Source organism: Oreochromis niloticus, linkage group LG19, assembly GCF_001858045.2.
Source record: "Oreochromis niloticus isolate F11D_XX linkage group LG19, O_niloticus_UMD_NMBU, whole genome shotgun sequence".
Lineage (NCBI taxonomy): Eukaryota > Metazoa > Chordata > Actinopteri > Cichliformes > Cichlidae > Oreochromis > Oreochromis niloticus.
The window spans coordinates 22,575,052-22,602,025 of record NC_031983.2 but is presented as its reverse complement, the minus strand read 5'-3'; the positions used below and the strand labels follow the sequence as shown (position 1 = coordinate 22,602,025).

Genomic DNA, 26,974 nt, shown 5'->3' with positions numbered 1-26,974 from the left:
ATAGGGTAAGTCTTTGTGAACTAAATCTAATGATGAAATTAGGCTTCTATGAACTGTAATGGTTCCTTCCTAGTAGCGCAAAATCAAGTTATGTTTTATTTTTCATCGTATTAAAATATCCCACAATCTATAGTTTTTCATCTACATTCTGTGATTCCTACTACTTGCAGCAGTGAAATGCCAATAACGTTTGCATTTCGTCTATTGGTCACCTACATTTGCTATTAGACAACCTTTCTTGTAATTTTCTTACGTGGTCTGCAGGAATAGTTCTCCAAGCTTCTTGAGGGACATTCGGTACATCTTTAGATGTTTGCTGACACAGTGCTTAAGTAATGTCGAGCTCTGGGGAGGCCAATCTACAACTGATAGTGTTCCATTGTGTGTTTTTCTACCCAGGTATGCATTTACAGCACTGGCAGTGTCTTTAAAAATGAAGTTGTTGCGAATCAGATGCTTTCCAGATGGTATTGCATGGTGGATCACAATCCCACAGTACTTTTCTGCATTCGTAATTCCATCAATTTTGACAAGATCCCCAAAGCATCACAGAGCCTCTACCATGGTTTACAGATGGGAGTAGACATTCATTGTTGTGACTCCACACATAATGACAATTTAAACCAACATTTTCACATTTGAATTCATCACTCCAGAACACCTGATAGCACTGATTTTCAGTCCAGTTCTTGTGTAATTTGGGCTCAGCCTTTTCTATTGCTCCTCTTTAAGAATGGCTTCTTGACAGCCACCCTTCCACACTTATCTAGACTTATTTAGATTAAACTAAAGAAATGGGAACATTGTCTTTGGTGACATGGTACTAGTAACTGGTTCTTTGTTTTTTGTAGACAACACTGGCTCATAAGTTGAGTCAGGTGCCTTTTTATACTTAAATGATCATAGGCTTGTGTTATATGGTTTAACAAAAAAGAAAAATTGTCAGGTAAAAAGACTGGACTGAAAATAAGTGAAAAAGAAACCAATGTCTGAATAAAAGCCTGAAAACCCACTTTAAATAATTACAAGTCTTGCTCCTTGGAGGCAAAATATAAAGACATGAGGGGTGTCTTAAGACTTTTGTACTGCACTATAAGTTTTTTTTGCTGACATCTTACATAGAAATAACACTTCAGTCCACGTTAACAGAGCAGGATAGTTTATTTAGATCCAAATAAACAATTTCCTAGATGTAATTTGATGTGATCTAACACATAAAAACTTCTTTATTTGAATGTGACAAATGATAATCCTTTTCCCTGATAAATTTACATGTTAGACATGACAATAAATACTCTAACATGAATGAAAAAAATTTGCAGTGGCCTAAAGCATCAGTCTAGATTCTGATTTTGGAGATGAGCGATACTGCGAGGAGTGCTTGATATTCTGAAGAATTACTAAAAAAAGAAAAAAGGTAAAATTGAAAAAATGAATAAATAAAATGTTGGATCTTCTAACAATGTGGAATATTTGGTGTTGAATTTAAAACGCACAATGACAAAAAGAAATTCAAAGGTACATTCAACAGTATGGCACATCAGCTGATGTCGATCAAAACTTAAATGCCAAAAGGAAAGAGGAGGATAGTGTTCCTTCCTAACGGTGAATACATTAAAGTACTGTTGAGTCTACCTTTTATTTAGAGATAGCTGCAAGGACGGGTCTACAGATCACACACATGGCGGTCCACACTTAAGAAAACAAATATCAGCAATAGTTTGACAGGGATGTATGGAAACAATACATCAGATAGCTTGAAAGGTGATAACAGACAACCAGACTACGATTGTCTTTGTGCGACACGTTTCGCTAACATGCACTTCAGCCCTCAATGTGTCACGTTATAAGACCTTCTGCATCTGCGGGCAAGAACAAAAGTCTGTTTTACACTCCGCTGTTCGTTTTAGTCATGGTAATGAGACACGTGGCAGGTGTAAATTGGCTTTTAAAGCCCGGGATCTTATTCACAGAAAAAGCTAATGCAGTTCTCACAGATAAATGCACACCTGAAAATGTCTACCTAGTCTGTAAACACTCAACAGTTGGGAACCGTGATGAAAAAAACAACAACTTTATTTTCAATCCCAAGCATCAAAAATCACACTATTAAAAAACAGGGAAAAAAAAGAAGAGAGAGAAAGAGATGTGTCCATTCAGGCCTGTCCGTATTTTCCATAAAACCTTTGTAACTATAGTGCTATGAGAGGAACACTGCAACCAAGATTCTCTTAAAACTGGCTAAATGTTTCTGAAATGACAGGTTTGTCCACTTGGAAATGGCGTCTTGTGTTGCTGAAAGGTGGTCTCCAGCAGGTCCAGTGCTCCAGCACTAAGATCATAGTGTCTGGTCGTTTACTGTACATGCAGGTCCTTTTGCTTCATCGCACCATTTAAGAGCTCACCAGAACGTAGATCATCCTGTTGGAGAGAGCAAGAGGAACATCTAAATAAGCATCAAGGCCGGTACATAAATCCACAAATTGTTATTTGACAAAGGAAGACTGAGCGCCTTTTTAAAAGCTGCTGGTAGGCAGATTTTAGACAGAGCCATGCTGTGTTGTTCTCCTGTCACTACTGACTGCCTCTACGTTTCAACAAACAAGTAAAGTGGTGTCCGCCTCTCTGACAAAACTACCCCAGGATCAACATATCTTCATATCCACACATTTTTTTGCACTTCAAACAACAGACCCGCCCATAATGAAGCCCAAGTCTCAAAGATTCTTCACTCAGTAGATACAAATGAAAAGTAAAGAGCAGAAAAATACAAGTGAAAAATAAAAACATACCCGTAGAGATAGTAGAAGAATGACAGGAGGTAGAAAGCCAGTTTGCACCAGCCTTCTTTTTGACAGTACGCCAGGATGTCAGCGTTCATGATGGTTGTTGGGTCGTAAAGTCCTGGACAGCTCATCACAGGTCTGCTCATATACCTGCAGAAAGGCAAACATGAAAGCAGCGAGTTACATGCAGATGTGACTTGTTTAAGAAGGTTTAGTTAAGTAAAACCAGGTGTTGACTCTAGGATCAGTGTTTTCGAATACGTACCTCCAGACATGATAAGCCAGCAGTGGTAAGTTGAGACAGAGGGTGAGCCACTCGGCCGCACAGAAGAACATCACGCAGAAGAAGAAGTGGATAAGATACTCTGGGAGCACCAGCTAAAGGAGCCAAGGAAGAAGATATTATGTCAAAATTCACATAAAGCTGATAGTTCAATTCTCTTGTTCTAATTCTGACTTAGTAATGTACTGTCTAAACAAAGTTTATCCATCCACTCAATGTGTGGAATAAATGCAGAGACTTAGAAATTGAAGCACACTGATCAGAGGACAAAATGATGTGATGTAACGAATCCTCAAAGGTAATGAGTCCTTTTTACAAGGAGAAAGCAGAGCTATTTAAAGAAGCAGACGTCTAAAAATTGCAGTAGCTGAAAGAATACAAAAGAAGGACTGAATCACAAATGAACTCTGGTTAAGCTGTAATTTTGCGCTTTACATGTGCTATACAGGTCTTTAGTGAGGCCCAGCTTCATCTTATATTAGGTAAAACACATAAACACTGCTCTATTTTAACACATGAGACAGGGTGAAAAATTAAAACCATCCACATGCAGATTTTAAGTCATTCCTGACTTGTTTAATGCTTACAAAAGGTGCCACAGTTAAGCCATATGTGGCTACGCATTGAGAAAATTAATATGTATAATCGCCTCTTTTAGTCACTGAAGTTACGTGTGGTGCTTGCATAATTTTTTAAATAAACTGTTGCAAATGGATAGAGAAAATCATTAATTTCCCACCCTGGTTATGTCATGCATTATCAAGTCTGACCACAATTAAAGGGGGACAAATTGCTCTGAAGAATATCTGCGCATCCCAACATCGACATTTTCTGCAGTGAGGGTGAACCTACAGATCATTCCACTTCCTGACAAGCGCACTGGACAACACACCAGAGAAGGACCATGCTGTGAGCACGCTTAGCATTGTCGATGCAGCAGCCTGCCTCAGGTTGACAGAGTTCGAGCTGGTTGCGGGGTTCAGGGGGGCAGATGGAGGCGCCACATGGAAGCCATGCATTAAAAATAAGAGCAGAGGGCGGAGAGGAGGGGGCAACCAACAGCCCACAGATGGAAGGGTGAGGGGTGTGTGGGAAAGAGGAAGTTGCAGGAAGGACGGGACGGGCTTTAAATGTGCTGAAATCCTGCACTGTGCTGCCAAATACAAAACAACTGCACAAAAAAATAAATAAATAAATTTATTGTGCCAACTGAGCCGAGCGTCCACACGTGAAAAGGAAAAAAAAAAAAAAAAAAAGAGGTCAAAACTGCAGGTCGGACTGTGGAGCGTGTCAAGGCTTAAACGTAAGGGAACCTTCACTTTTCAGCTAAGAATCACTGACCAATCAGGAGCTCTAAATATTGCTGAGCTGGAGAGTGTTTGGATTCTGCAGCCATCTGTTCTGAACCGCAGGTGATGCGGGTTAGAGCCAACACTGAGATCATAAACAGTGGCCTAGGTCTACTAATTGCTGACTCAAATTGTAGCCTCCACCTTGCAGAAAAACAAGATGCGACATGCATTTAAGAAAACTGGTGATTGAAGAATAAAACAAGCTGTCTTGAAAAAAATCAAACACGCTATACCAAAGTATAAAAAAAAGGGGTTTTACAAAATCAAAAGAGTAGTGTTCGGGCTGCTGTGATTCTATACCATCCTAACAGTTATGTGCAAGCTCTGCCAGAACTGCTGTTTCAAATGGAAAACAAGTTACCCATTTCTCCGAGTTTCCTGGGAATACTCTATACTTGTAACTATATGCAAACAAAGGGTAGGTTGTAATAAAGATCATGCATGTTTTGAGCATTTGCAAGTCTTTTCAGTTAACAGCTATTCTTAATCCATAATCAATAACGAGGACACTTGGTCCAAGAGTATAGTGCTTACCCACTGTTAGATATCCATTTGCTTCAACGGCCCAAAAAAAAAAAAAAAAAAAAAAAAAAAAAAGGTAGTTCAAGAAAGCTGAAAACGTGCCTGTTAGTCAGTGCAATCAGTCTGAAGCTGAACTTTGAAGCGTACAGGAGGGAAATACAAAAGTAGAGATTGAAAAGCCAAAAATAAAACTGTAACAACCGTGTAGGTGGGGGGAGGAAATAAAAAGGGCACAGGTGAGGCACAGGTGGCATGTTGTCTAATCCCGAGCTGAACCCTGGCCTTAAGATTAGTTAACTGAAAAGACGTTTGCAAACACTTCCCCGTGCAAAATGACAAGACTGCAGACTGAGTTGGAACTGAGCGGGCATTTTAAAGATTGGTACAAACCTTTATTGCAATTTTGACTCTTTTAATCTTTTTGACCTTTTCAACTGTCTTTTTGCAGTTTAAAAAAAAAAGTGGTTAAAAAAAAGCAGATAAGGAAAAACAAAAAGGCTGTTAGAGTTTGACAGCTGACAAGATCACTGAAGTTATAACAGGCAGGTTATTTAGCATAACAGTGCAGAGAAATGAGAGAAAAAAGACAGATAGGCGGATAAAGTTGTACTAAAATAAAGAGAACATCTTTCATCAGAGCATATCTGCATGCAAGGAAGGTGTGAGAGCGGAAAAAGTGAGATCACTTACCGGATTTAAAGTGTTACATTGATCTATAGGATTCTTGTAGTCAGTCTTCAGCTCATCGAAAGCAATTATCTGAAGGAGCAAGGTGATCAATGGTAAAATGTTAAAAACAGAGACTCGTGCAATAATATTTTACCAGGTTACACTACTCATACTGCTCTTATATACCTTCAAAATAAAATTTGATTTAATATGGATAATGCCTTGTATAATAGTGCTGTATTTACTGACTTTCAAAGGGCTTTTAATTCTGTGGATGAATATAAAAGCAATAGATTTAATCAACAGGTGACAAAAGGTCACCAGCTGGAAATGTTACTTGTGGTGTACCACAAGGATCTATTTCAGGTCTATTAGTTTTCCCCATCTACATTATTAACAGGTCTGAAGCTGTTTATTGTGAACTTTTTTCCAAATCCTAACAATATTTAACTAAAATTCTAATCTGTTAGCCTCTGACTACAGGAAGATAAGCTTCGACTTCCTCTTAGGAAAACTGAAGTTATCCTTTTTGCCAGTAACCGCAAACATAACAAGGGTAGAATTCTGTTAGCCAAATGTGACTCTTTTTGAAATTAGCTCAACTAATCATTTAACAGATCTAGGAGAAACTAAAAATGTATCATGTACAAGGTAGCTGCAAAAATTACACTCCTATATAGACAAAATAATAAGTCATCTCGATAAAAGAAAGGCAAATGGTAAATCATCTGTTCTAGTCCAACCAAACTTTGACTATGCATGTCACTCACGGCTAACGGCTTTCATAAAAGACTAAACCCCAAGTTATAATCAGCTCAAACAAACTCATCTGCTATATCCTCAGCTTTGACAAACTTTAGCATAGAATAAAAGCTACTTTTAGGCACCCCTTTTCACAAAAATGCAGAAACGAAACAAAATGGGTAATTTCATAGAAAATTAATTTACTAATTGGCCCTTTGGGTAGGGTACTAACTTTGGGTAGGCTGTGGCTTGGGTGATAGAACACCTGTCAGGTATCCTTGGGCAAAATACTGAACCCTGACTTGAAGTGTGGATACAGTCAGATAAGCTAAATTCTCATATTTAGCTTATTTGTGAGGCTAGTTTGTTTGAAACATGGTTTGAATACTTAGAGAGGGTCTTTTACGGAAAGGAGTACGATTACCCTGTATGGTGGTATTACTTCATATAAGCTTTTTAATCAGTGAATTAAAATGAAAGAAAATTACTCTTTGGTTTGCATTCAAAAGTAAAGTGCATGTTCTCTGTCTTCAAGTTATTTATTCACAATACAACAGGTAAGTTCTCCAATATGACCAGCCAGAAGCAGAAAACTGAAGCTATCCAAACTGGAAAGTTTATTTATCTATTTATTTATTTTTTATCCCAAGCCACGTCACTGATTACCTCACGCTAGTAAATGACTGAACAGCTAGTTAATTATTTGCAGCTAGTTTAATGTGCTACAAAACCCCCATGCTTACGTTGGGGTTGTGACTGCAAAACCTGGCGGTATTACACAATGCAGAGATGTGACATGTCGATAAACACATGACAGCCAAACGTTAGCTTAGCATGCTAACTAGCCAACACTGCACTCTGTGCTGGCAAGCGATACAAACAAAATAAAGGAGTATAAAACGTGTAAAAGTGATGTTGAGGTCTATATGGATGATGGGAAAATAGTTTATTAAAAACACGTCTTGGTGTTAAAGCTGCTAACTTGTTGTCCTAGCCGACAGGACAGGGTGTGTGCCATTCATTCCCAGACTTCGTTAGCTCACCGTTAGCCCGTCTTTCTCATTCTTTCACCTACTTTTACGTCCGCACCGTTTAGCAGGTGACCTAGAAATGTGTACTTACATGCCAGATAGCGAAGAAGATAAGCGCCGCCGTTAGCAGCAGAGCGAGCATGTAGCAAAAGGCCGCGAATGTGAACGCCATTTTTCTCCGGTTCTGCTGGTCGGTTCCTGGCTCGGTCGGCGGATGATGCAGGCAGCTTCCCAGCCGATTACTGCTGCTTCTTCCCCTTCTTCTTTGACTGTTAATGGCTGCAGGTCAACCATCTTACAGCAGGGTGCGTTACCGCCACCTACTGGACCATTTAGTTATCTGAACTCACTTTTAACATGCATCAGCGCCATCTCCTGGATTTTTTTTCTGACCTTCAGTGCTTTCTTTACCTCCTGCAGTCTCACAGTTTCAGGAATAGTGTCCATTGTGTGGTTTTCTATCCAGGTATGCTTTTACTGCATTGGTAGTGTGTTTATGATCATTGTCGTGCTAAAAAAAATGAAATCAGGGCCAATCAGATGTTGTCCAGATCGTATTACATGATGGATCAAATTCTGATGGCACTTTTCTGTGATCAGACACCAAGACCATCTCTAATGAGGCTCATGTGACCATTTCAGTTTGAAAGCAGCAGTCTCCGGGAACACATGGGTAAACATCACTGTCATTTTATTTGGACAACAGGACAAAACACTTTTATAAAGTATGGGAAAATACAAATATCTCAAGTTTCACTGATGCCACGAGGCAGCTGGTTATGACAGATGTTTCAGGTGGTTGTTTTAGTAAAAAGGAAAGAAAATAGAATAGGCATTTAATCAGAGGACACCGAGCGCTGACAACACAATTGCAGGTTAAAGTAAAAAAACCAAAAAAACCACGAGAGGCCAAAAACTATATGCGTTCACCACATAAAGATAAAAAGCTGTTAGAGATCCACAGGACATAACCAGATACATGGCTCAAAACCAAAGGGGGCTCTTAGTTAACTGGACTTTACATTAGGGAGACTGAGTTTGATACACGATGAATGGACAGTTTCTTATACATCCCATTTAAAATACTAACAGCAGAGGCTTTCTTTTAGAGAAATTAATGTCAGTTTGGACACACTTCAGATATCACACCTGACAACTGTGATGCAAACCTTTTCTAGCGTTCATGTGCAAATAAACGATGTCAGACACTTTGTGCAGCTGTTCAGAAAGCATCAGGAAGCCTTCTGTGAGGCTTACTTACTTTAAAGCATACACTTCTTCTACAGTAGCTCTCCACATTTTAGAGGTCTTTAGAATTTAGAAAGATAAATATATTCACATCTAACCCAGTACATTGCACATTTCAAGGTTGAGCTGAATTGCATTGAATAAACAGTGTTAATTTCAAGCTGTGCATATTCCTGAATTTACAGACTTTCTGAAGGGTTTTTCAGGTCATATAAAGGTCATTTAATCTAGTGGATTTGTGTTTTTCTGCTATTAGTAGACATTAAAACAAGTGATTACACTTATGTCCCCTTTGCTCCTGTTGGATAAAACCCTGCCCTTACGAATGATCCACGTGGAGCAGTTTGATTGTGCGAAAACATCTTTGAGCCAGATCTCTGGGAGAGTTTCTGTTGTTTATGAGGGCAAAGACGCCATCAGGGGAAAACAGGTTTTGGCCTTGCAGCATGGCCTTGGTTTGGTAGCCTTAGCAATGTAATATCACACACTATCTGGTGAATTTCTGGGCTTTAATTCAGCAATATAATTCAGGGTAAAAGTGGACATTTGTAGTACTATAAAAAAAAAGAAGTCTGCTACTCGGGTCACTTACTACTGAGGTTACTCCTGTTTTATCACAATAAAACCAGTCTGTATTATCTGCAATACATGCATAGTACATTCTTATACAGCTTTAACTATCTGGGGCTGGTCATGCTGCTACTAATCCTTTGGGTAGTGTGCTGCACTGGCTTAAATGCTGACAATATTCAGCAGGGAAGCAAAAGTCAGGAAAAAATGCTGTCCCTTTGGGGCATGAAAAGCCAAATACATCCGTTTGTAAAGTGTTTGAGCTGTGTGCTCCAGCACGATGTATTTTAAAAATGCTCAAAGCTAAGAAAAATTGGGTAAACAAAAACAACAGACTGAGCTGAGGATATTAGACATTGGCACAAAAATGAGCTGCTGGCACATTCAATACATAAATATCAGTATCTGCCTTTCAAAAAAAAGCTACACTGGTCAAATCCTGCGTCTGCATGGAGAATGTAAATCGGCCAGATGCTGTCATTTACCTGCCAATTCTGGCACATCTGGCGTTTGGAGAAATCGCAGCCATCATACTCAAGGCTGCGACAACCATGAAGCAATCCACGTGGCTTTACATACGGATTTAAGCACGACATTCATAAACACCAATAACAGTAAGAGCTATAATGCACGATAGGAGCTAACAATCACCCTAAAGACACAGTAACCCATTTAAACAGAGTCGCCCAGTAGATTAAAATGAGGGCGGGAACTACCACCCTGTGTAATGCAGTGTAATGGTCACTGTCATGGTCGCTAGAGACAGAGGTTTTTGTGTGTAACTGTTCACATCTGGAATGTTTCAGTGGAAAATATTGTTTTCCTGGAGTGTTGGATTCTTGTAATAAACATGCAGGTCAAACGCATTACCCACAATTCATACTGTTTTTTTTCTCTCCTCTAAACAGAGATTAAAAAAAAAAAAAAACTGATGACAGACTATCAGGGTTACATCTGCAGCTAAATAAGCACCACTCAAGGGCTTCTGCCAGCTTGTTCTTGTGCACAGGAGAAGGTGCAACGCATATCATATAGATAGATAGATGTATTAGTGTTACTGTAAATTATAACTGAAATGCCCTTGACTAACGGAGAGACGGAGTAAAACAAAACACAGAATTGTAGCTATGATTGTTCCGAGGTTCTGGCAGGAAGTTTGTCTTTCACAATAAAAGAAAACAAATGAATATAAAGTATATGTTTAACTAACCGTAGGGACACCAGAAATAACTAAATATTTAAAAAAAGACTCCCTCAGATTATTAAAATCTAATGAACATAAAGGGGTAAAACTTAGGAGGTTCTGAGTGTAAACATCTAGAAGAAACAAAGTGTTGTTAAAAAGTGTTTGAATTCTTTTGAATTGTAGAAATGGTCAATTTCTGCACTTGAAGAGCAATAAGAACATTAATTCTAGGGGCTGCCCCCCCCCCCAAATAAAGACTTTCTTAGTCCAGTAGAAGTTGCAATTACATGTTTGTCTTATTAATTTAGGTATTTAAATGTGTATTTTAGGAGGTAGGGCTGAGAAAAAAAAGTGATCGCACCGTAATAACACTTATCCTTTATCTCAAAGTAATCCCACCCTTTAGATTTCCTGTTCATAATATGCAACTATCAGCCAAAAAGCTCAGGGAGTAGCTGTGTAAACAATTGTATCTGGCACAAATAACTGAGTGTCAGCACTTCCTGTGGACTAAGTAATCCCCCCCCCCCCCCCCCCCCCCCCCGCCCTTTGCAATCAATCTACCAATTAATCATGATTTGGGTCTTCGGTTGACTAATGGGGGCAGCCCTCGTTAATTCAAAACAGACACATAAGAGGAATATGGAGAGATTGTATGGAGACAATAACAGACCTGCTTCAAACAGTATGGTCAGTTTTAGGCTGCCAGATCGGTGAGGTTTAGTAAGTGCCAGAAATGTTGGCAGTCACAGAGAACCATTTAAACTCTTGTAATTGTGTGCACCTTCTGGCATCTTATGAGTTGTAATGTGTGTTAAACGCCACCGAGCGGGCCTAAAACAGAGGACTGCAAACACTATTTAAATCAGGTCTGATGCAGGGAGGAGGGAAAGGTTAACTGTGGTGTGTTGTCTCCAAGAGATGTCACGAGTTGTGCAGTCGGGATTCTCCTCGTATCCCAGACCCCTGGAGGAGGTGATGGGTTTAGCGGAAGAACCCAAGTTTCTCTCTAAGCCATTCCTCTGTCAGGTCCTCTGTGTTTCTGATCTCAAACACCTTAAAAAGAAAAGAAAAGGAAGGACTTTATCACTTTCTCACACGGTTGTGGAGGAGTTTTCACCCATTTTTCTTTACAACATTGCTTCATTTTATTGAGGTTTGCAGGTACGAGTTTATGCACAGCTCTCTTAAACCCCCACCCCACATTTCCCTGCATTTCAATCTAGTTAAGGTCTGAGCTTTGACTGGGTTGATTCTTTTCTTTTTCAGCCATTCTGTTGTAGATTTGCTGCTGATGTTGGGATCGCTGTCCTGTTGCATGACCCAGTTTGGGCTAAGCTTTAGCTGTTGGACAGATGGCCTCACATTTGACTCTAGAATACTTTGGCATACAGAGGAGTTCACCGTGCAGACCCACTGACTGAAAGGTGCCCAAATCATCACCCCTCCACTGCCGTGCTAACAGCTGGTACAAGGTGTTTGTGTGTCTTTCTGTCTAAAGGATATTGTTCCAGATGTCTTCTGATTTCTTTAGATCTTGCTTTGCAGTCCTAAGTTGTCCTGCCATGTTCTTTTTAGAGAGCAAATGTTTTCTCCTGGTAGCCCTTCCAAACAAGCCATACTTTTTCAGTCTTTTTATAATTGTACTTTGATGAACATTTGAAATGCATACTGAGGCCTCTATGGTCTGAGATGTAGCTCTTAATTTATTTGCAATTTTTCTTAGCATCGCATGCTCTGACCAGATTTGCTGCTATCAGTTAATCAATGATTAGCAGCACCTGGCTGCCACTTACTCTGTGTGTAGGGGAGTACTTAGTTTTTCACAGGGCAACACAGGCCCTGTGAAACTGTCTTTTTCATATGACTACATTACATGGCACATGTTACATGGCAATCTACACAGCAGTACTACTGGCCATGAAAAAAATATTCCAAATCTGGACAAAAAATATTTCTCAACTACCTCCTCCTTTAGTTGATTTTTTAAATATAGTGTTTTAAGCATATCTAAAAATTTACAAGGTCTCAAAGTCACATGGATTTTTATACATTTTAATTTGTGTTATTTCTTTTTGAGCCCTCATAATTTCATAGGTACAGGAAATAGCCACATTACATTTAGAGTGGACTATATCATAGTTTCAAGATCAACACTTCACCAGTTTAATGTCAGCAAAGTGAAGTAGCAAACATTGACCCTTCATGTTTGATCTGTTTCCTGATAATTCACTGGAGGATCTCACTGGAGGTCCTGAAAAGGTTTTTAAAATCCTTACAATGTGAGCACGCTGAAGCACCTGGATCACAGACAGGATCAGCTGATGGTCTCTTTGGAATATGTTGCTTATGACTTTGGGGGGGGGTCATCAAATTGCTGTGATACTGCAGTGTGATGGGATTATAAAGACAAAATATGGACACACCCCGCTGTACTATGAGGGAGTGTAACTGAAAATATTCAAAGCATGAAGGCAACATTTTGCACATTTTGACTAAATTAAAAAGACTTGAGTAATAAAAAGAAAAACTGTATCATAGAAGTCAAGTCAATTTATATATAAGCACATTTAGAAACAACAGGGATTGACCTAAGTGCTATACAACTAAATTGAATAAATCTGAACAGGAAAAATACAGAAAAATAGAAAACAAATAAGACACAAAAATAAAAGGAAAAATATCAAAACTCAGTCTTATTTAAAACCTTCACTAACCTTGGTCAGTTCGACAGTCTGCACCAGCTTGTTTTTGCTTCCTGCGTACATCATCTGCTGCTCTGGTCTGCAACCTGCCAAACACAAAAACAGCAACTTTGACAAAAGTTTAGCAAACAGTAGTTGCCTAAGTGTTGCTCTAAGTGTACGTATATTTAAAAAATAATCTGAGAGACGTTCATACCCACGGGGCTGGAGAAGATGAAGCAGAGGGGATAAGACACGCGGCCGTCATCATGTTCGTACTTATAACTGTAGACGATAAATGTTCCTGGTGCTAAGGACTGAAACTAACCAACATAGATAGATCACATGTAAGACAAACCCACTGCCTGACCGTTCCATGTGACATACAGGCTGTTTACAACGATTACAATTCATTCCATGCTGATAAAATATTGTTAAAATAAGATCAATTCAAAGGATATCTCGGCTGTCTCTCTGGCAGTTCGTCCTTTAGATCATCAGGAGAAATATCCTAAAACCAAACATGAACAGTTCAGTTGACGTTATCAAGAAAAGAAATCATCCACTAACATCCAGCAGCTGGCAGGCTGTCAGGTCAGAGCTTAATGAGTTCACCATCACTTCTTTCAAACCATACACTGCTATCTAATTAAAAATTTACATTTAAATTTTAAAACTGATTTTTTAAATACTGTTGCATGTATTTGAAAGATAGAGTAATATCAAGCTCACCTTATGCTCTTCCTCCAGAATAACCAGCTGCTTGTCTTTATCAATCTTCACTGAATGGTACAACAAGAATATAAAAACTGCATTGAAACAGTCACATTTTACAAGCAGTTGTTTAGTGCTTCAAAAATGATGACGATCAAGGGGGGAAAAATCAATATTTTGGGCTGCAAAGCTCTAAAACGTGACCCTGAGTCTGAGTCCATGTCGTGCAAACAAACGGCTAATCCCATTTGACATTTTGATCCAGAGATGGAGGAAGATAAAGATTAAGCTCAGGTTTGATGCACACAGCCTGCTGCATTTGGAGGCAACTCATTCTTTCCTGCATACAGAACAGCAGCTACCTTATAGTTGTATCTAATCCCAGGAACATTTTCTTTTGGGCTATATTTATAACATTTGACTTTAACTGCAACAAACCGCAGAGAATTTTACAATCCATATCAAACCTCAGAATGCTTACAATTACATTGTAACCACTGCTGACTGAACTGCTGTCTATCTTGGCGAGGACACTCTTTTTTTAATCTCAAGAGTCATACAAGTTACCAATCTAGAAGCTCTACGAGTATTAAAAGCTCCCTTGTGGAAAACAAAAAACGAATTTCAAGTTACTCCAATTTTTACTCAGATTAAAAATTCAGGAGAGACACTGACTCACAGTCAGTGACTTACTGATGATCGCTGCATTGTTGGTCTCCTTCCGGAAACGAAACTCCCTCAGCTTTTTAACCAGATCTTCATCCACTTCACACACTACCAGTGATTCACTCTGATCCGGCGTGGGGAGAAAAATAATGGAAACAAATAAATGAATTTCAAATTCATTAACAGTTTAATATACAAGTCACTCGACACACAAATTAAACTGTATATTACTTCTTTGGGGTTTGATGCAAAGTTAAACGAAAGTTTACCTATTTATTTTGGAGAAGGTAGTTTTCATTTGGATTAGACTACATTAGTGCGCAAATGTCTTGAGTCCCCCATCATTCCTTTATATTTTGCTTCCAAGCATTGAGACTTTCTTGTATTTTTTAAACTGGTCTTGAGAAATAGCTCTTCTACTTTTTAATGATTTCAGAGGAATCTTTATTTTTTATTTTGTATGATAAGCAGCTTGACACTCAAGCATTTAAAAGGGCACCTATGAAAGAATTACAGTCAACTTAGCAAAGAACTATCATATATCTACAGCTGGTGAATGGTATTTTAAAGAAACATGAAAAGACTCCACCAAAGACCTGTAACACAAGACCAGAGATATGCATCTGGCCCTTCACCTGAATCCTCATACTTTTCACTGAATGCTGATCAGCAATGGCCTGAGTGGAAGGGTGACTGTCAAGAAACCATTTTTAACCAGAACAAAGGTTGAAGTATGCAAAATTACACAAGAACTGGAATGAAAATCAGAGGCAAAGGGTCTTAGGAAGTGATGAACCCAAATGTAGCATTTTGATTCAAAACTCTGTCAATACAATTTGCAGAGGAGGTCAGATACAACAGTGAGTGAGGAAACTGTAACATGTGGTGGAGACTCTGTCACAGTTTGGAGCTACGGTGTGGGTGATGTTAGACTGGCAGATTTTGATCCTGCCATCGAGAAATCAACTGATATGCAACAGCTCCATTTTTTAATATGACAATGATCCCAAAGGAACTGTCATGAATTGGCCTCCCTAGACCTCAGACCTCAACATTACTGAAGCAGTGTGGGATCATCATGGCAGAGAACAGAAGAAAAGGCAGGCACATTCCAAAGAAGAGCTTTGAATAACTTTCAATAAGCCTGGAGAACTATTCCTGAAAATTACTTAAAGAAATCACAAGAAAGCTTGACTAAAAGAGTTCAGACTGAAGAATAAAGGCAGTATTAGGTATTGATTATAAGTTCATTAGAATTGTACAAACTCTGTTTTTGCCTTACATACAGTAATTCCATTCATGTTTGCACATTTCAATAAACTGCTGCACCCATTTCACAAAACATAAAGATATGAGGGGGGCAGCCTAAAGTACTGTAAAGTACTGCGCATGACAAATATTCTAGCAGCGCCACGGTAAAGTCAGAACATTCATACATGTTTGACTTTTTCCTGATGTTAGGTAGATGGTTTTATATAGTCAATGATACTGTGGCTCAACAGTTCCAGACTGCTGGGGGATTCCCATGATGCATTTAGTATTTCTTCTTCCGTCACCTTTTCACTCACTATGTGTTAATACACCTCTCTGCATTGAATCATTAGTTATTATTAATCTCTGGCTCTCTCCCACAGCATGTCTTTATCCTGTCTTCCTTTTCTCACCCCAACCGGTCGCAGCAGATGGCCGCCCCTCCCTGAGCCTGGCTCTGCTGGAGGTTTCTTCCTATTAAAAGGGAGTTTTTCCTTCCCACTGTCACCAAAGCGCTTCTTATAGGTGCTCATATGATTTTTGGGGTTTTACCTGTTGTATTATTGTAGGGTCTACCTTACAATATAAAGCACCTTGAGGCGACTGTTGTTGTGATTTGGTGCTGTATAAATAAAATTGAATTGACTAGAATAATGAAGTGGAAAACAGAAAACACCACTATTACTGCATTGATGTGATATTAGTAACAAACCCCTGTTGCAGTAGTAGATATAAAGACCATCTTTAACACTGTGACATTCAAGCAGAAAATGAAATCAGCCGAAATTTTACATTCATCCTAATCTACTGCTATATGTGTTATTTTTAATTAATATTTGCAGACAGCTTATCTGTAAGAAAGACAGCTGGAGAGTCACAGATTGTGGCTTTAAGTGGTTTTCATGCAATTTACTACTTTGCCATAGCAGCTACATCCTGAATTAGTAAGCCAGGGTGAAAAAAAAAGAACAAAAAAAAAACAAAAACACCAATGCTGGTGCAATTTTTTGTTTTATGTAAATATTTCTGTCATGTTTGCAGTTCCAACCTCAAAACGGAAACTCCATGTTTTGGATTTAAAAGATTTGTACTTTAAGCTACGGGTGTTGCCAATTTGTGAGGAGCTTCACGTCTTCTTGACCTCTGCTTAACTTTGCTGTGTCTTTGTGAGATACGTTGTCCTGTCTTTGTGTATAGTAGTGTAATAGAGAAAGAAAGGAAATGCACCTAAACAAATTATATGTAACTTGTGAATTAAACAGAGGCTTTTTAAGAACACCAAATAATCAGTATGTCTCTTTCTGCAAAAGTCCAATATGACCCACAGGATTTCATCCAAAAAATTAATTAATTAATTAACTTAAATTAAAAAAAAGTCAATGCACCAGCCTGAACAGGATTTCATTGCTCTGAACCTCTGTCACGTCCACACACAACATTACATAACACCATCATAAAGACATAAACTCTCCACGAGTCTCTTCAGACTCTCTGAAATCTATAATTACACCTTGGAGAACAGATGGCTGGTGGGAGTCAGGATTTCACTGAGCTCAAGGAAAGATCTTCATAGATTAAGAGGAGGCTGGAGTGTCTGTGGCTGCTGGGACTCTTTAAAAACAGGATGCATGGGGAAGGGATTAGGGACAGCCAGGACAAGGAAAGCTGGGGATGGCCAAAAGGTTACTTCTGGTTCAAATTCCTCCAGTCAGTGACAGCTAGCTCATGAGTTTGGCTGCCAATTCAACCAGGAAATGAGAGCCAGTTAACTTAAACCACCAGTTAATAATGGACCCGGTTTGTTTATGCAGTAAATCAGTAACACTGCTCTAATGAAGATAGCTGAGCTGCCGTGACACGCAGCAAAAGACCCAGAGGGAAACGAGATTGATCTTGACAAACAGCCGAGCTAACGTTAAGGCAGCTCCCAAAACCCAGACGTGTTGAAGCACATCAATGCAGACTGCTGCATCAAGCCACCCGCACCCAGCTGCAGGAAGTGCAACAGCTTCGCCTTCAAAATATAAACACGCACAAACTTGCCCAGCAGGTCCCGTAATAACCCCTTTTCACTAACCTCATACTAAATAAGGTCTTATTTTCTTCATTTAAACGCCTAAACTACAAATAAATTCTTGACAATTTAAAACAAAAACCAATGAAACATCACTTCTACACCTCATGAACTTAAACTACTTTTTTTTTTTTTGCCTTTTCTATTGTTATTATTAAATATACTGCAATGTTCTCCTGAATTATAGACAGGCTGCTCTAAAATTTCCTTGGAAAGCTTTCAGTTGATTAAGTTAACTGGGACAAGGGAGAGAGGGAGAGAGCGAGACAATATTTCTCCCATATTGGCTTCCCTTGATTGGCTCCCTGTTAAATCCAGAATTCACTCTCAAACTACTTATTTACTTGTGGCTCCCAAAGTTTCTTAAAGTAGAATGGGAGGCAAACCCCTCGGCTTTCAGGTCCCTCTTCTTTGGAACCAGCTCTCAATTTGGAATCAGCAGACAGACATCCTCTCCACTTTTAAGATTAGACTCTAAACTTTCCTTTTTTATAAAGCATATATGTAGGGCTGGATCAGGTGACCCTGAGTCCTGGTTTAGTTAGGCTGCTGGGGGATGCACTGAGTATTTCTTATTCATTCACCTCTTTTCACTCTCTCTGTTTATCCACCACTTTGCATTTAATCATTAGTTATTATTAATCTCAGGCTCTCTTCCACAGCTTGTCTTTTGCCCTGTCTCCTTCCCCTCATCCCAAATGATCATGTCAGAGAGCTGGCCCTTCTTTAACTTGGTTTCACTGGAGGTTTCTTATTGTTAAAAGGGAGCTTTTCGTTCTCACTGTCACCAAGTGTTGAGGTTTATTTCTAATATTGAAAAGTCGCTAAAATATAAAGTCCCTTGGACTAATGTTTGTTACTGTTATTGTTTTTAATCAGTGGTATATTGAAGAAAGTTAATTTTAGCACTCAATGATTAAATATTAAGACTACGTGTCTTAAAATGTCATAATTTAGTGGAGAGCAGCACCACAGTGAAAAAGTAAAAAGCACAAAATAATCTCCTTCCAAACTGCATTCAGATGTTGTGTGAAACTAGAAAGACAAAGTGTGAATTCAGGGGAAAGGGTGTGCCTGAAAAAAGGAAATGTCATTAAAATATTTAAAAAACAAAAGATGCATATCTGTTAGAGGGCTAAACTTGTAGAGTAACTGTAATAAGGACCTCGTGTTGTGTTATTTACAGCGTAATTCTATTTGTTTTAAAGGTAAAAGAGAGGTATTATTTGGTTTTGCCCTGGTTTATTTTTTATTCGTAATATTTAGTCCCAAAATCTAGTTTTAAAAGTGTTGACATTTAGAATATGCAGTACATTAAGGTTCATCTTTCACCTTTTCGGTCACTTGTGGCATTTATTTATTCGTTTAGATCAAGAAATGCTAACAATGACCCAAATTAAAATATATTTTATATATATTTTATTTTAAATCACAGTGTTTGGCATTTATATTTTATTTTGAAATTCATGGCAGGAAACGCGTCACTTCTGCTATGGCTGACTTGACAGGGTGGAACTAATGCTATGCTAGCAGGCTAAAGCTAGCCAATCTGCGACCTTACTTTTTCCTCAATAAACTCCGCATCTGCCAACAGCACACGATTAAAACGCAACGACGAAGCTCACAGCAGCTCATTTGCAAAGAAAACCGAGTAACTTACCATTGTTGTGGAGTTAAAAATTTCCCCCGGAGCTGCAGCGGCTGTTCTGAATGGTAGGGACGCTTTCAGTGTTTTTTCGTTTTTTTTCCCCTCACAACATCTTGTGACTGGTTTGACCAATCCCATACAGGCGCCCCCTCCTTGAAAAGTTTCCTGTAAATCTACGCTCAATCAAATTTAGCTTTTAAATTTGAGTTTGAAATCCAGCGTCCTACTTTAAAATCACTGCTAAGTAATTTTTTAACGACTCATACTCTATATTACTATTTAATAACAGTTTATACTTCGACTTATTGATTCCCACATTTCCAGGAAACCTTACAAATTTAGGGCCACCTAAAATGCTAAAATGCTGCTTGGACATCAATAGTGTTTCAATGTAGTTAACTCAATATGACTTCAACTGAGAAATGATTACTTATGCTTTTAGATTATTTTATTTACATACTTGGAATGCATTATTAGAACCTTCAGTGGAGTATTTCACTAAACTGATTTAGTAATTATTTTAAAGACAAAGTGAGATTACTTATTTTAAAAAAAATTATGTTAAGACAGGACAAACAATGTTTGGAGGAATAAAAGTGAGACTTTCAAACCTAAGAATACTAAACCAATTATCAAGCATGGTGGTGGTAGCATCATGCTCTGAGGCTGTTTTGCTGCCAGTTTACCAATACTGGTACTAAGTAAATAGTATAAAGACTATCAGTCTAAGAAACAATAGCAGGAAGGTTTGATACAGAAATGTAGGGGATCATATGTCCCAACAGTTGTGCTCACCTGTGATTAAAAAGAGAAGTGTTCTGTAGTTTTATAGAGGGTGGTTGGAAATATTTCCTTTATAGTAGCAAACAACAAGTCTGACTCTTTGTTTTAAAGGATTACCACCAAATAACTAAAATAACCCTCTGTATTAAACTGTGTAGGTCTATGGCCACACTTCAGAACAATATTAATCAAGTAAAAACTATTTCCTTTTATGTCTACAGGCTCAGCCTCTTCACAGAATAATATAATTAATCAAATTATACTAATAAACTATTATTAATTTATTGTATTTTAATGTTTTATGGAATATTTGTAATTATTTTTAATCAAAGCTATGTACCAGAGTCCACACAGTTTCTACTAAAGCATAACATTTTTTTTGTGCTAACATTGCCTTGTTTTGCGTTGTGCGCATATATACTAGAGATTCCGGTAGAGAAATTGAGACATGATTTCAAAATAAAAGTGATCTCTGGGTTAACCAGCGCATTTACATTAGTCCAATATTAATGATATAATCGTGAAATAAATAACAATAGAGAAATAAAAATGAAAAATAACAGTTAACAGAAATATTTGAATATTACAGATAGTAACTATAATCACATTTAAAATTAATATTTAAAAAGATGTGTACAGCCATTACAAGTAAACGCACTTTTCAACAGACTAAGTTTAAAATTAAAACCAGACTGACGTCTTCTGTGGAAACAGAAAACCGTAATTTTGATTGACAGTAAAAATGATATTTTTTAATATTTGTATTTCTGTAATGTTATGTTTTTTATGATTTTAATATGATTGATAACGTGTTGGTTAATGTTAAACTCGCGTTCGCCTTAAGATTGCTTTTGTTTTGAAATCGGGTGTCAGTTTCTCTTGCCGTAAAACTTAGTATATACACACAACGCAAATCAATGTGTGTGCTGGTTTGACTGTGCTCGAAAGCGACCATTTCTTACCGTAATTCCTAGAATACATACACATAACACAACTGACGACATTTGTCCCCTACCCTTTAGACTAGTTTTCCTCTGACTCTCACTCCCAACTTTAGAAGGCAAACCTGACGCACCTTAACAGGCTGACACGTAGTTTTAAAGTTCGGTCTGCAATCGTGTTTAGTTAGGGTTAGTTTATTGATTTGTTTCAGGTATGTGTGGTCGTGATGTTGAGGGGTTAGGGAGTAAACTGTACCAGCGAGAGCCCTTACAGAGATAGAAGGCGACCGGCTGTCTGTGTGTTTTCCAACCGGAACGCGCCCACCCTTCACAATACGTCATCAGTGAAGCGCGTGTGCGTGCCTCCTTTTCAAGAGTTGTAGTTGTGAAAGCAGATAAATCGTTAGCTTCTACTTGTGTACCTCGGCAGGCTAACTTAGCGAGCTAACTGGTTCCGACAGCTGGAAAAATCCTCGCTGCTACCCGCCGTCTTTCTTTGGAGAGGAGTCCATCTTCTGGCGAGGTAGCATGAAAATCTAGCTTTCAGCAGTTTTTTTCCTCAGGCACCATGAAGCTAAAAATAAACAAACGAGCCAGCGTTAACTAACAGTTAGCTGCAGTCAGCTAGCTCGCTAGCCAACTCTAATCTAATTTATGACAGTTTTTGTGACTGTCTGCCCTGATTTGTAGTCTGTGTAACATCTGTATGTCTTGTCTTATTAATCTTTCATTGAGGTTGAGTTTTGTGAGAAAGGTTTTTGAGGATGGAAATATTGAGTGTGTTGTTACTCAGAGCCTTTGTGTGCCACCACTGTTTGACAACTTGTTATTGTCAGTTGTTATAACTACCTAATAAAGCTTGTGTCTCTTGTTTTGTTGTAGATCATGGATGATTTCTCGGTGAGTTCAAACAAATGCACATTTTATTTTTATTATGTTCAATTAGCTTATGGTTTATTGTACAAGTCACTTTCTTTTACTCTTATTTTATAGCTAGCAGATGCCTTAGGAGATGATACTACAAGCCAGGCTAAGAAAATAGGCAACACCAACCCATCTGCCCCCACTAGCAATCCTGCGCCTCCTTCAAACCCAGGATGGCCTAGTTCAGCTCCTGGAGCCCCCACCCAGCCCTCTGCTCCCCTTGACTACCACGGTGGATCATCTGGCCCAGGGGCACCAGGGCAGTTTCCCTTCCCTTCAGGTCCTGGAGCACCAGGGCAATACCCTGGGCCTCCTTCAGCACCTGGTGGGTTCCCCCCTGGTCCTGGGATACCTGGACAATATCCACCTGCACCAGGAGCTCCAGGTCAGTTTCCCTCTGGCCCTGGAGCTCCTGGGCAGTACCCTGGGCAGTATCCACCAGAAGGAGCTCCAGGACAGATACCTGGAGGCGCTGCTCCTTACCCAATGGGACCATTTCCTTCTGGCCCCGGAGCTCCCCCTGGCCCTTATCCAAGTGTGCCTTTCCCAGGTGGCCAGCCAGGAGGCAATGGCATGTATGGGCCAGGCGGTCCAGGTGCATTCCCACCTGCAGCTGGACCTGGTGCTTTCCCTGCATTCCCCAGCGGAGGCTTTCCCCCGATACCACCCGGTTCTTGGGGACCACCAGCAGGTGGAGGCTTCCCAGCTGCCCCTGGTCCTTTTGGTCCTGGTCCGGGGCCTATGGGTCCATATGGTGGGCCAGCTGCCCCAGGAGGGACACTGGTGAGTACTGGTACTTTCATGCAATATTGCTTGCTGCATTTTCCTGCTTGTGTCCTTCTCTGGTGTGCAGTGGAGCATCTGGTGTGAAATTCTTTCAGAGTAACATAATCCTGTAAGTGGTGGATCGAGGAAGTTAGTCTTATTTCTTTGCTGCTGAAGGAGGGTTAATTTATTTATTTATGTTTTTCAATAACGACGGAGTTGGGATGATTCTTCTGTCTCTTTGGCTCTGCTGGGGTGCTAAACAAATATAAAACAGAATAATAAAGTATTCAGAAGTAGTTCTGAAAAATGTATTCTTGTCTTTCAGCCCAGATATAGGCCACCGTATTAAGCAATGAGCAATGAACTCAGCTTTTCAGTTGGACAAGGACGTCACTTCCAGAATCAACATATGGTTTGATTAGTGCCAAAGACTCAGTATATACATAATATTCAGCTAAATTGCTTAATGTATTGTCTTAATTAAGTGCAATATGATATAATTTACACTTTTATTTGACTCATGTTTACGGCATCATGACGCTTTTTATGATCTCTAATAAAATTATGATTTGATCAAAACACACTTGTAAGTTGTTTCCATGATAATAATAAATGGTATTTCTTTTTGTTTTCTGTTCCTTTGCTCAGCTGTTGTAAAAATGTAGTGAATGTACTTTTCTGTCATTGCCATGACCAGTCACTGCTACTTGTGTAATAGTGCTGGAATAACTGAAGGACATAATGACTCACTTGGGTGTTGCTGTAGGAATGTGGGCAGGGTCAAAGTTTTGAATAGTGCTTAAATAAAATTCTCTATTATACGTCATTAGGCATGCTGCTGTGCTTTTCCAATTTAAGACTCAGTGATCAGATATTTTATATGTGCATATTTTTCTTGGAAATCATAGAATTGCATTGTGACAGATAAACTGAATATTTACACTGAGAACAGTACATATATTGTCATGGTTTAAAATGGAAGTATTTCTTGCAGATGGTGCCGTACGATCTCCCCCTTCATGCTGGAATAATGCCGCGACTTTTAATCACAATAATAGGGGAGCCTCTTCCCTGTGCAGACAGGTACAGTAATCATCCAGCATCTGTGCCTGCTAATCGCAATCCAAAACCTGATGCCTTCAACTCATACTTGCATAATAAAGGGGACCTAGTATACTTATTTTCAGCTCCAAATGTTTATTCTTGGACACTTCTAGAGTAGAATAGTTCAAAATAATCCTTATTTGTCATATACTGAGCCTTGGTATAGGATAAATATATTTTAGCACTTTAAGCTTCTGATTGGCTGCCCCTGTTTAAACAGCAGGTTGGTGAGGCGTCTGTACCTTTATATGACCATGTTATATGAAGAGAAGTGTAATAGGTCTCCTTTAAAACCCATCTATGACTTGCATTGTGAGAATACTCTTTAAAATGTGTACCACCATATTTTGTTAAACCGATTAGCAGCAGCATTTCTTTCTGCTAATCTTTTGCTGGTTTTTTTTGCAGGTTCAATGTTGACTTTATCAAAGGTCCAGATGTAGTCTTTCACTTCAACCCTCGTTTTAATGAGCAAACAATTGTTAGAAACTCCAACTTAGGCGGATACTGGGGGCCTGAAGAGCGGGAAGGAGGGTTTCCATTTGTTCAGGGACGGCGTTTTGAGGTAAGTTAGTATAAAATCTTTTTTTCTTTCTTTTTAAAATTAGCTGATTAAATTAGGGAGATGAAATTTAACAGAGCCCCCGAATTTAACCAAGGATTGTGTTCAGCTTACTCCAGTGTAATTTTTCCCTCATGTCAGTCTGATTTGGGCATAAATGAGCATTTTTATGTGTTAGAGCTCTGACTTCAGTGCAGAAGATGAGGCTGAGTGGGAAGAGGGTGAGTAGAAATGATAGACAGATGAATGATGAAAATATACAAGTACAAATGTTAAAAGGTCAGATATCTTTTGTAGGAGCCATTTGTGATCTTTATATTAAAAGTAACTTATTTGGCGTACTACGCATGTGGCCGCTCTTTCTTCATCCACATACATAAAATGCAAGTAGGTGGAATGGCAATGTCCATCTGGATCAATGTATTCAAGATGGTGGGGCAACATGGAGGTTTCCAAAAACCGGCATTGCTCTTGTATATTTTTAAGGCGTTAATTCTAAGTTGACAAGAACACCTCAACTTGTTGGAAGATGTAATTACACACCAATCAGTGTATATTTATGATTACAACATTATTTTTTCTATTAAATAACATAAAAAATGACTTGCTGTAACTTTTAAAGGCGGCAAATTTTTGTGCTCTCCTCTAAATGACTGTGTAGTAAAACTTGGCTAACCAACTTAAGCTTGTATTGGTTTAACATCATTACAGTAAGTTGCATTTTGAGCTTCAGCTAATCGTTATTTAAAATATTAATGTTTGGTGGGGGGGGTTCTGTCAGTCTACCAGCTGATTAATTAGCACACTGGTGTCCCTACAGCTGAAGATCCTCGTGGAGGAAGACATGTTCAAAGTGGCGGTGGACGGCACCCACCTGTTGGAGTACGAGCACAGAGTCGGTGGCCTGGAGGAAGTGAACCTGCTGCGAGTGGGCGGAGACCTCGTCCTCTACAGCGCTGCCCCGAGCATGATCTGAATCCACGGCTGAAGCACACGCTGTACAGGCGCCCTGAGTCAAACTTTACCACTGTATTTGAAATCCTTTTTAAATACTTGGTCGCATTGCAAAGCGCAATCGTTGCTCACCTGGCACATTTGTCACAGAACAGCCCTGGTCTGTACGCCATAATCCTTTTCTCTCTTTTTTTTAATAGTTGCTCCAATCCAATTAATTTTTATCACATATGAGAATCTTCAGTAGTAAAAGAGTTTAAAAGCATTTAAAATGGGTATTTTTGGGAGAAAAACTAATTTATACTTAATGAAGAGATTGTAGGGTAAGAGGAAAGGCATGACAAGTCCCAAATATTTCAAATATTTTCCACTGGTATCTTGTTTTTTGTTTACATGTATGTAAATCATTCTAAGTCTCTGTAATTGCATGAGAGTGTGATGCTGAAAATCATTTCCTTTTCATCTGCTGGCCTGCAGACGTGCTGTACAGTGGAACAATAATGAGGTTTCTTAAAATGCACAGAGTAATATAAAGAGAATATGTACTCCTCCTTTCTTTGGCTGCAATCCTCCTGAGCTCTCAGGCTGGAGGGTCAGGAAAAGATTTAAAGAATTATGATTTCATGTTGAAGTCGAAACCCTGATGGTAAAAAGACACATTAAAGGCTCGTATTAAAGAAAAATTTGGAGGGATGGGGTCTCAGTTTGTTGCCAGAGCTGACACTGTTGAGGTTATAAATTAAAAGGAGCAACAAACAAGAAAAATGACTGATGGAAGAAGATTGTTCACTTCTCCTGAGCTTCTGACGTGCACTTATAATAAATACAGGTTACCCCACTTAGTTTGTCTGAATCTAAAGCCAGGGAATCGGTTCCCTTGTTACTGATGGTGTAAGTTTGTGTGTTTGACTGAATTTATATATCGTGCCCCCTGTGGTGCAAGTGCCAGATTCTGATGTTAATAGATTTGACTACAGTGATGCCACTCAGTACAAAATAAAAAGATTTCAACCTTGGACACATTGCTTATTTATGCAACTCATGAGGGACTCTTGTATGTGTTGCATGTATTTATTGTGTCTTCATGGCTGTCTTTGGGCCACACATTGCAGATCATGTTTTGGTTGCTACTGGATCTATGACAGAATTTAGACCAGAAACATCCACCATTCAAGACGATTTTTTTACCTCATTTCTGAGATGAAAAACTCAAAATCACATTTGATGTTCTGCACAGCAGTAACCGCCATTTGTGTTGAACCTTAATGACGGGGTGCCTCATGCCATGGGCAGAAAGACCATCCAGGTTCACAGTTTTCTGGTATTTTCAGTGCTGCTGCATAACCCGAGTGAGCTTAAGTTTCAGGGCACAAACTGATAGACAGACGTTCTCCTTCAGGATTTCCTGGTAGAGAGCAGAATTTTTACTTTAGTGGTCACCACAGAGATCATCTTAACCCTCCACATATCTTCCTTTACTACATTCATGAACCTTCTCTGTGGGTTTTCT

General features: G+C 39.0%; 3 protein-coding genes across 5 annotated transcripts; 1 reads left to right on the top strand and 2 right to left on the bottom strand.

Moving 5' to 3' along the window:
- Window positions 1-1,142: 1,142 nt before the first annotated feature.
- cnih1 (cornichon family member 1) lies at window positions 1,143-7,694 on the bottom strand. Of its 2 annotated transcripts, XM_025901242.1 has the most exons (6): window positions 7,479-7,694; window positions 5,634-5,702; window positions 5,334-5,381; window positions 3,052-3,164; window positions 2,793-2,936; window positions 1,143-2,421 (listed from the first exon to the last, which is right to left on the bottom strand). In XM_025901242.1, exons 1-6 carry the CDS (start codon window positions 7,557-7,559, stop codon window positions 2,394-2,396), a joined length of 483 nt encoding a protein of 160 aa, XP_025757027.1. In that variant the 5' UTR covers window positions 7,560-7,694; the 3' UTR covers window positions 1,143-2,393. The 2 variants fall into 2 exon arrangements, with proteins under 2 accessions (XP_025757027.1, XP_003445501.1); XM_003445453.5 differs by lacking the exon at window positions 5,334-5,381 and having other exon boundaries at window positions 7,479-7,685.
- A 3,287-nt stretch (window positions 7,695-10,981) lies between these two features.
- Window positions 10,982-19,582, bottom strand: gmfb (glia maturation factor, beta). The gene is made up of 7 exons (XM_005477478.4): window positions 19,441-19,582; window positions 14,483-14,579; window positions 13,808-13,857; window positions 13,537-13,586; window positions 13,293-13,375; window positions 13,109-13,182; window positions 10,982-11,447 (listed from the first exon to the last, which is right to left on the bottom strand). Exons 1-7 carry the CDS (start codon window positions 19,564-19,566, stop codon window positions 11,376-11,378), a joined length of 552 nt encoding a protein of 183 aa, XP_005477535.3. The 5' UTR covers window positions 19,567-19,582; the 3' UTR covers window positions 10,982-11,375.
- On the top strand, window positions 19,369-26,480 carry lgals3a (lectin, galactoside binding soluble 3a). 2 transcript variants are annotated; one of them, XM_005477479.3, is made up of 6 exons: window positions 19,369-19,493; window positions 22,035-22,052; window positions 22,146-22,859; window positions 23,839-23,927; window positions 24,357-24,513; window positions 25,331-26,480. In XM_005477479.3, the coding sequence occupies exons 1-6, from the start codon at window positions 19,491-19,493 to the stop codon at window positions 25,484-25,486; spliced, it is 1,137 nt and encodes a 378-aa protein (XP_005477536.1). In that variant the 5' UTR covers window positions 19,369-19,490; the 3' UTR covers window positions 25,487-26,480. The 2 variants fall into 2 exon arrangements, with proteins under 2 accessions (XP_005477536.1, XP_003445459.1); XM_003445411.5 differs by lacking the exon at window positions 19,369-19,493 and adding an exon at window positions 21,238-21,675.
- Window positions 26,481-26,974: the final 494 nt, after the last annotated feature.

Bases quoted from the DNA above. Each gene is read 5' to 3' on its own strand.
- cnih1 (XM_025901242.1), bottom strand. From the start codon at position 7,559: ATGGCGTTCACATTCGCGGCCTTTTGCTACATGCTCGCTCTGCTGCTA. The intron at 5,703-7,478 runs GTAAGTACACAT...TTGCTCCTTCAG, and splicing joins TCTTCTTCGCTATCTGGCAT to ATAATTGCTTTCGATGAGCT. The intron at 2,422-2,792 runs GTATGTTTTTAT...TCTCTCCAACAG, and splicing joins TTCTTCTACTATCTCTACGG to GATGATCTACGTTCTGGTGA.
- lgals3a (XM_005477479.3), top strand. The intron at 22,860-23,838 runs GTGAGTACTGGT...TATTTCTTGCAG, and splicing joins CTGCCCCAGGAGGGACACTG to ATGGTGCCGTACGATCTCCC. The intron at 24,514-25,330 runs GTAAGTTAGTAT...GTGTCCCTACAG, and splicing joins TTCAGGGACGGCGTTTTGAG to CTGAAGATCCTCGTGGAGGA.
- gmfb (XM_005477478.4), bottom strand. From the start codon at position 19,566: ATGGGATTGGTCAAACCAGTCACAAGATGTTGTGAGGGGAAAAAAAAC. The intron at 13,376-13,536 runs ATATCCTTTGAA...AGCACCAGGAAC, and splicing joins CTGCCAGAGAGACAGCCGAG to ATTTATCGTCTACAGTTATA. The intron at 11,448-13,108 runs GTTAGTGAAGGT...TTTCTTTTTAAG, and splicing joins AGACTGTCGAACTGACCAAG to GTGTTTGAGATCAGAAACAC.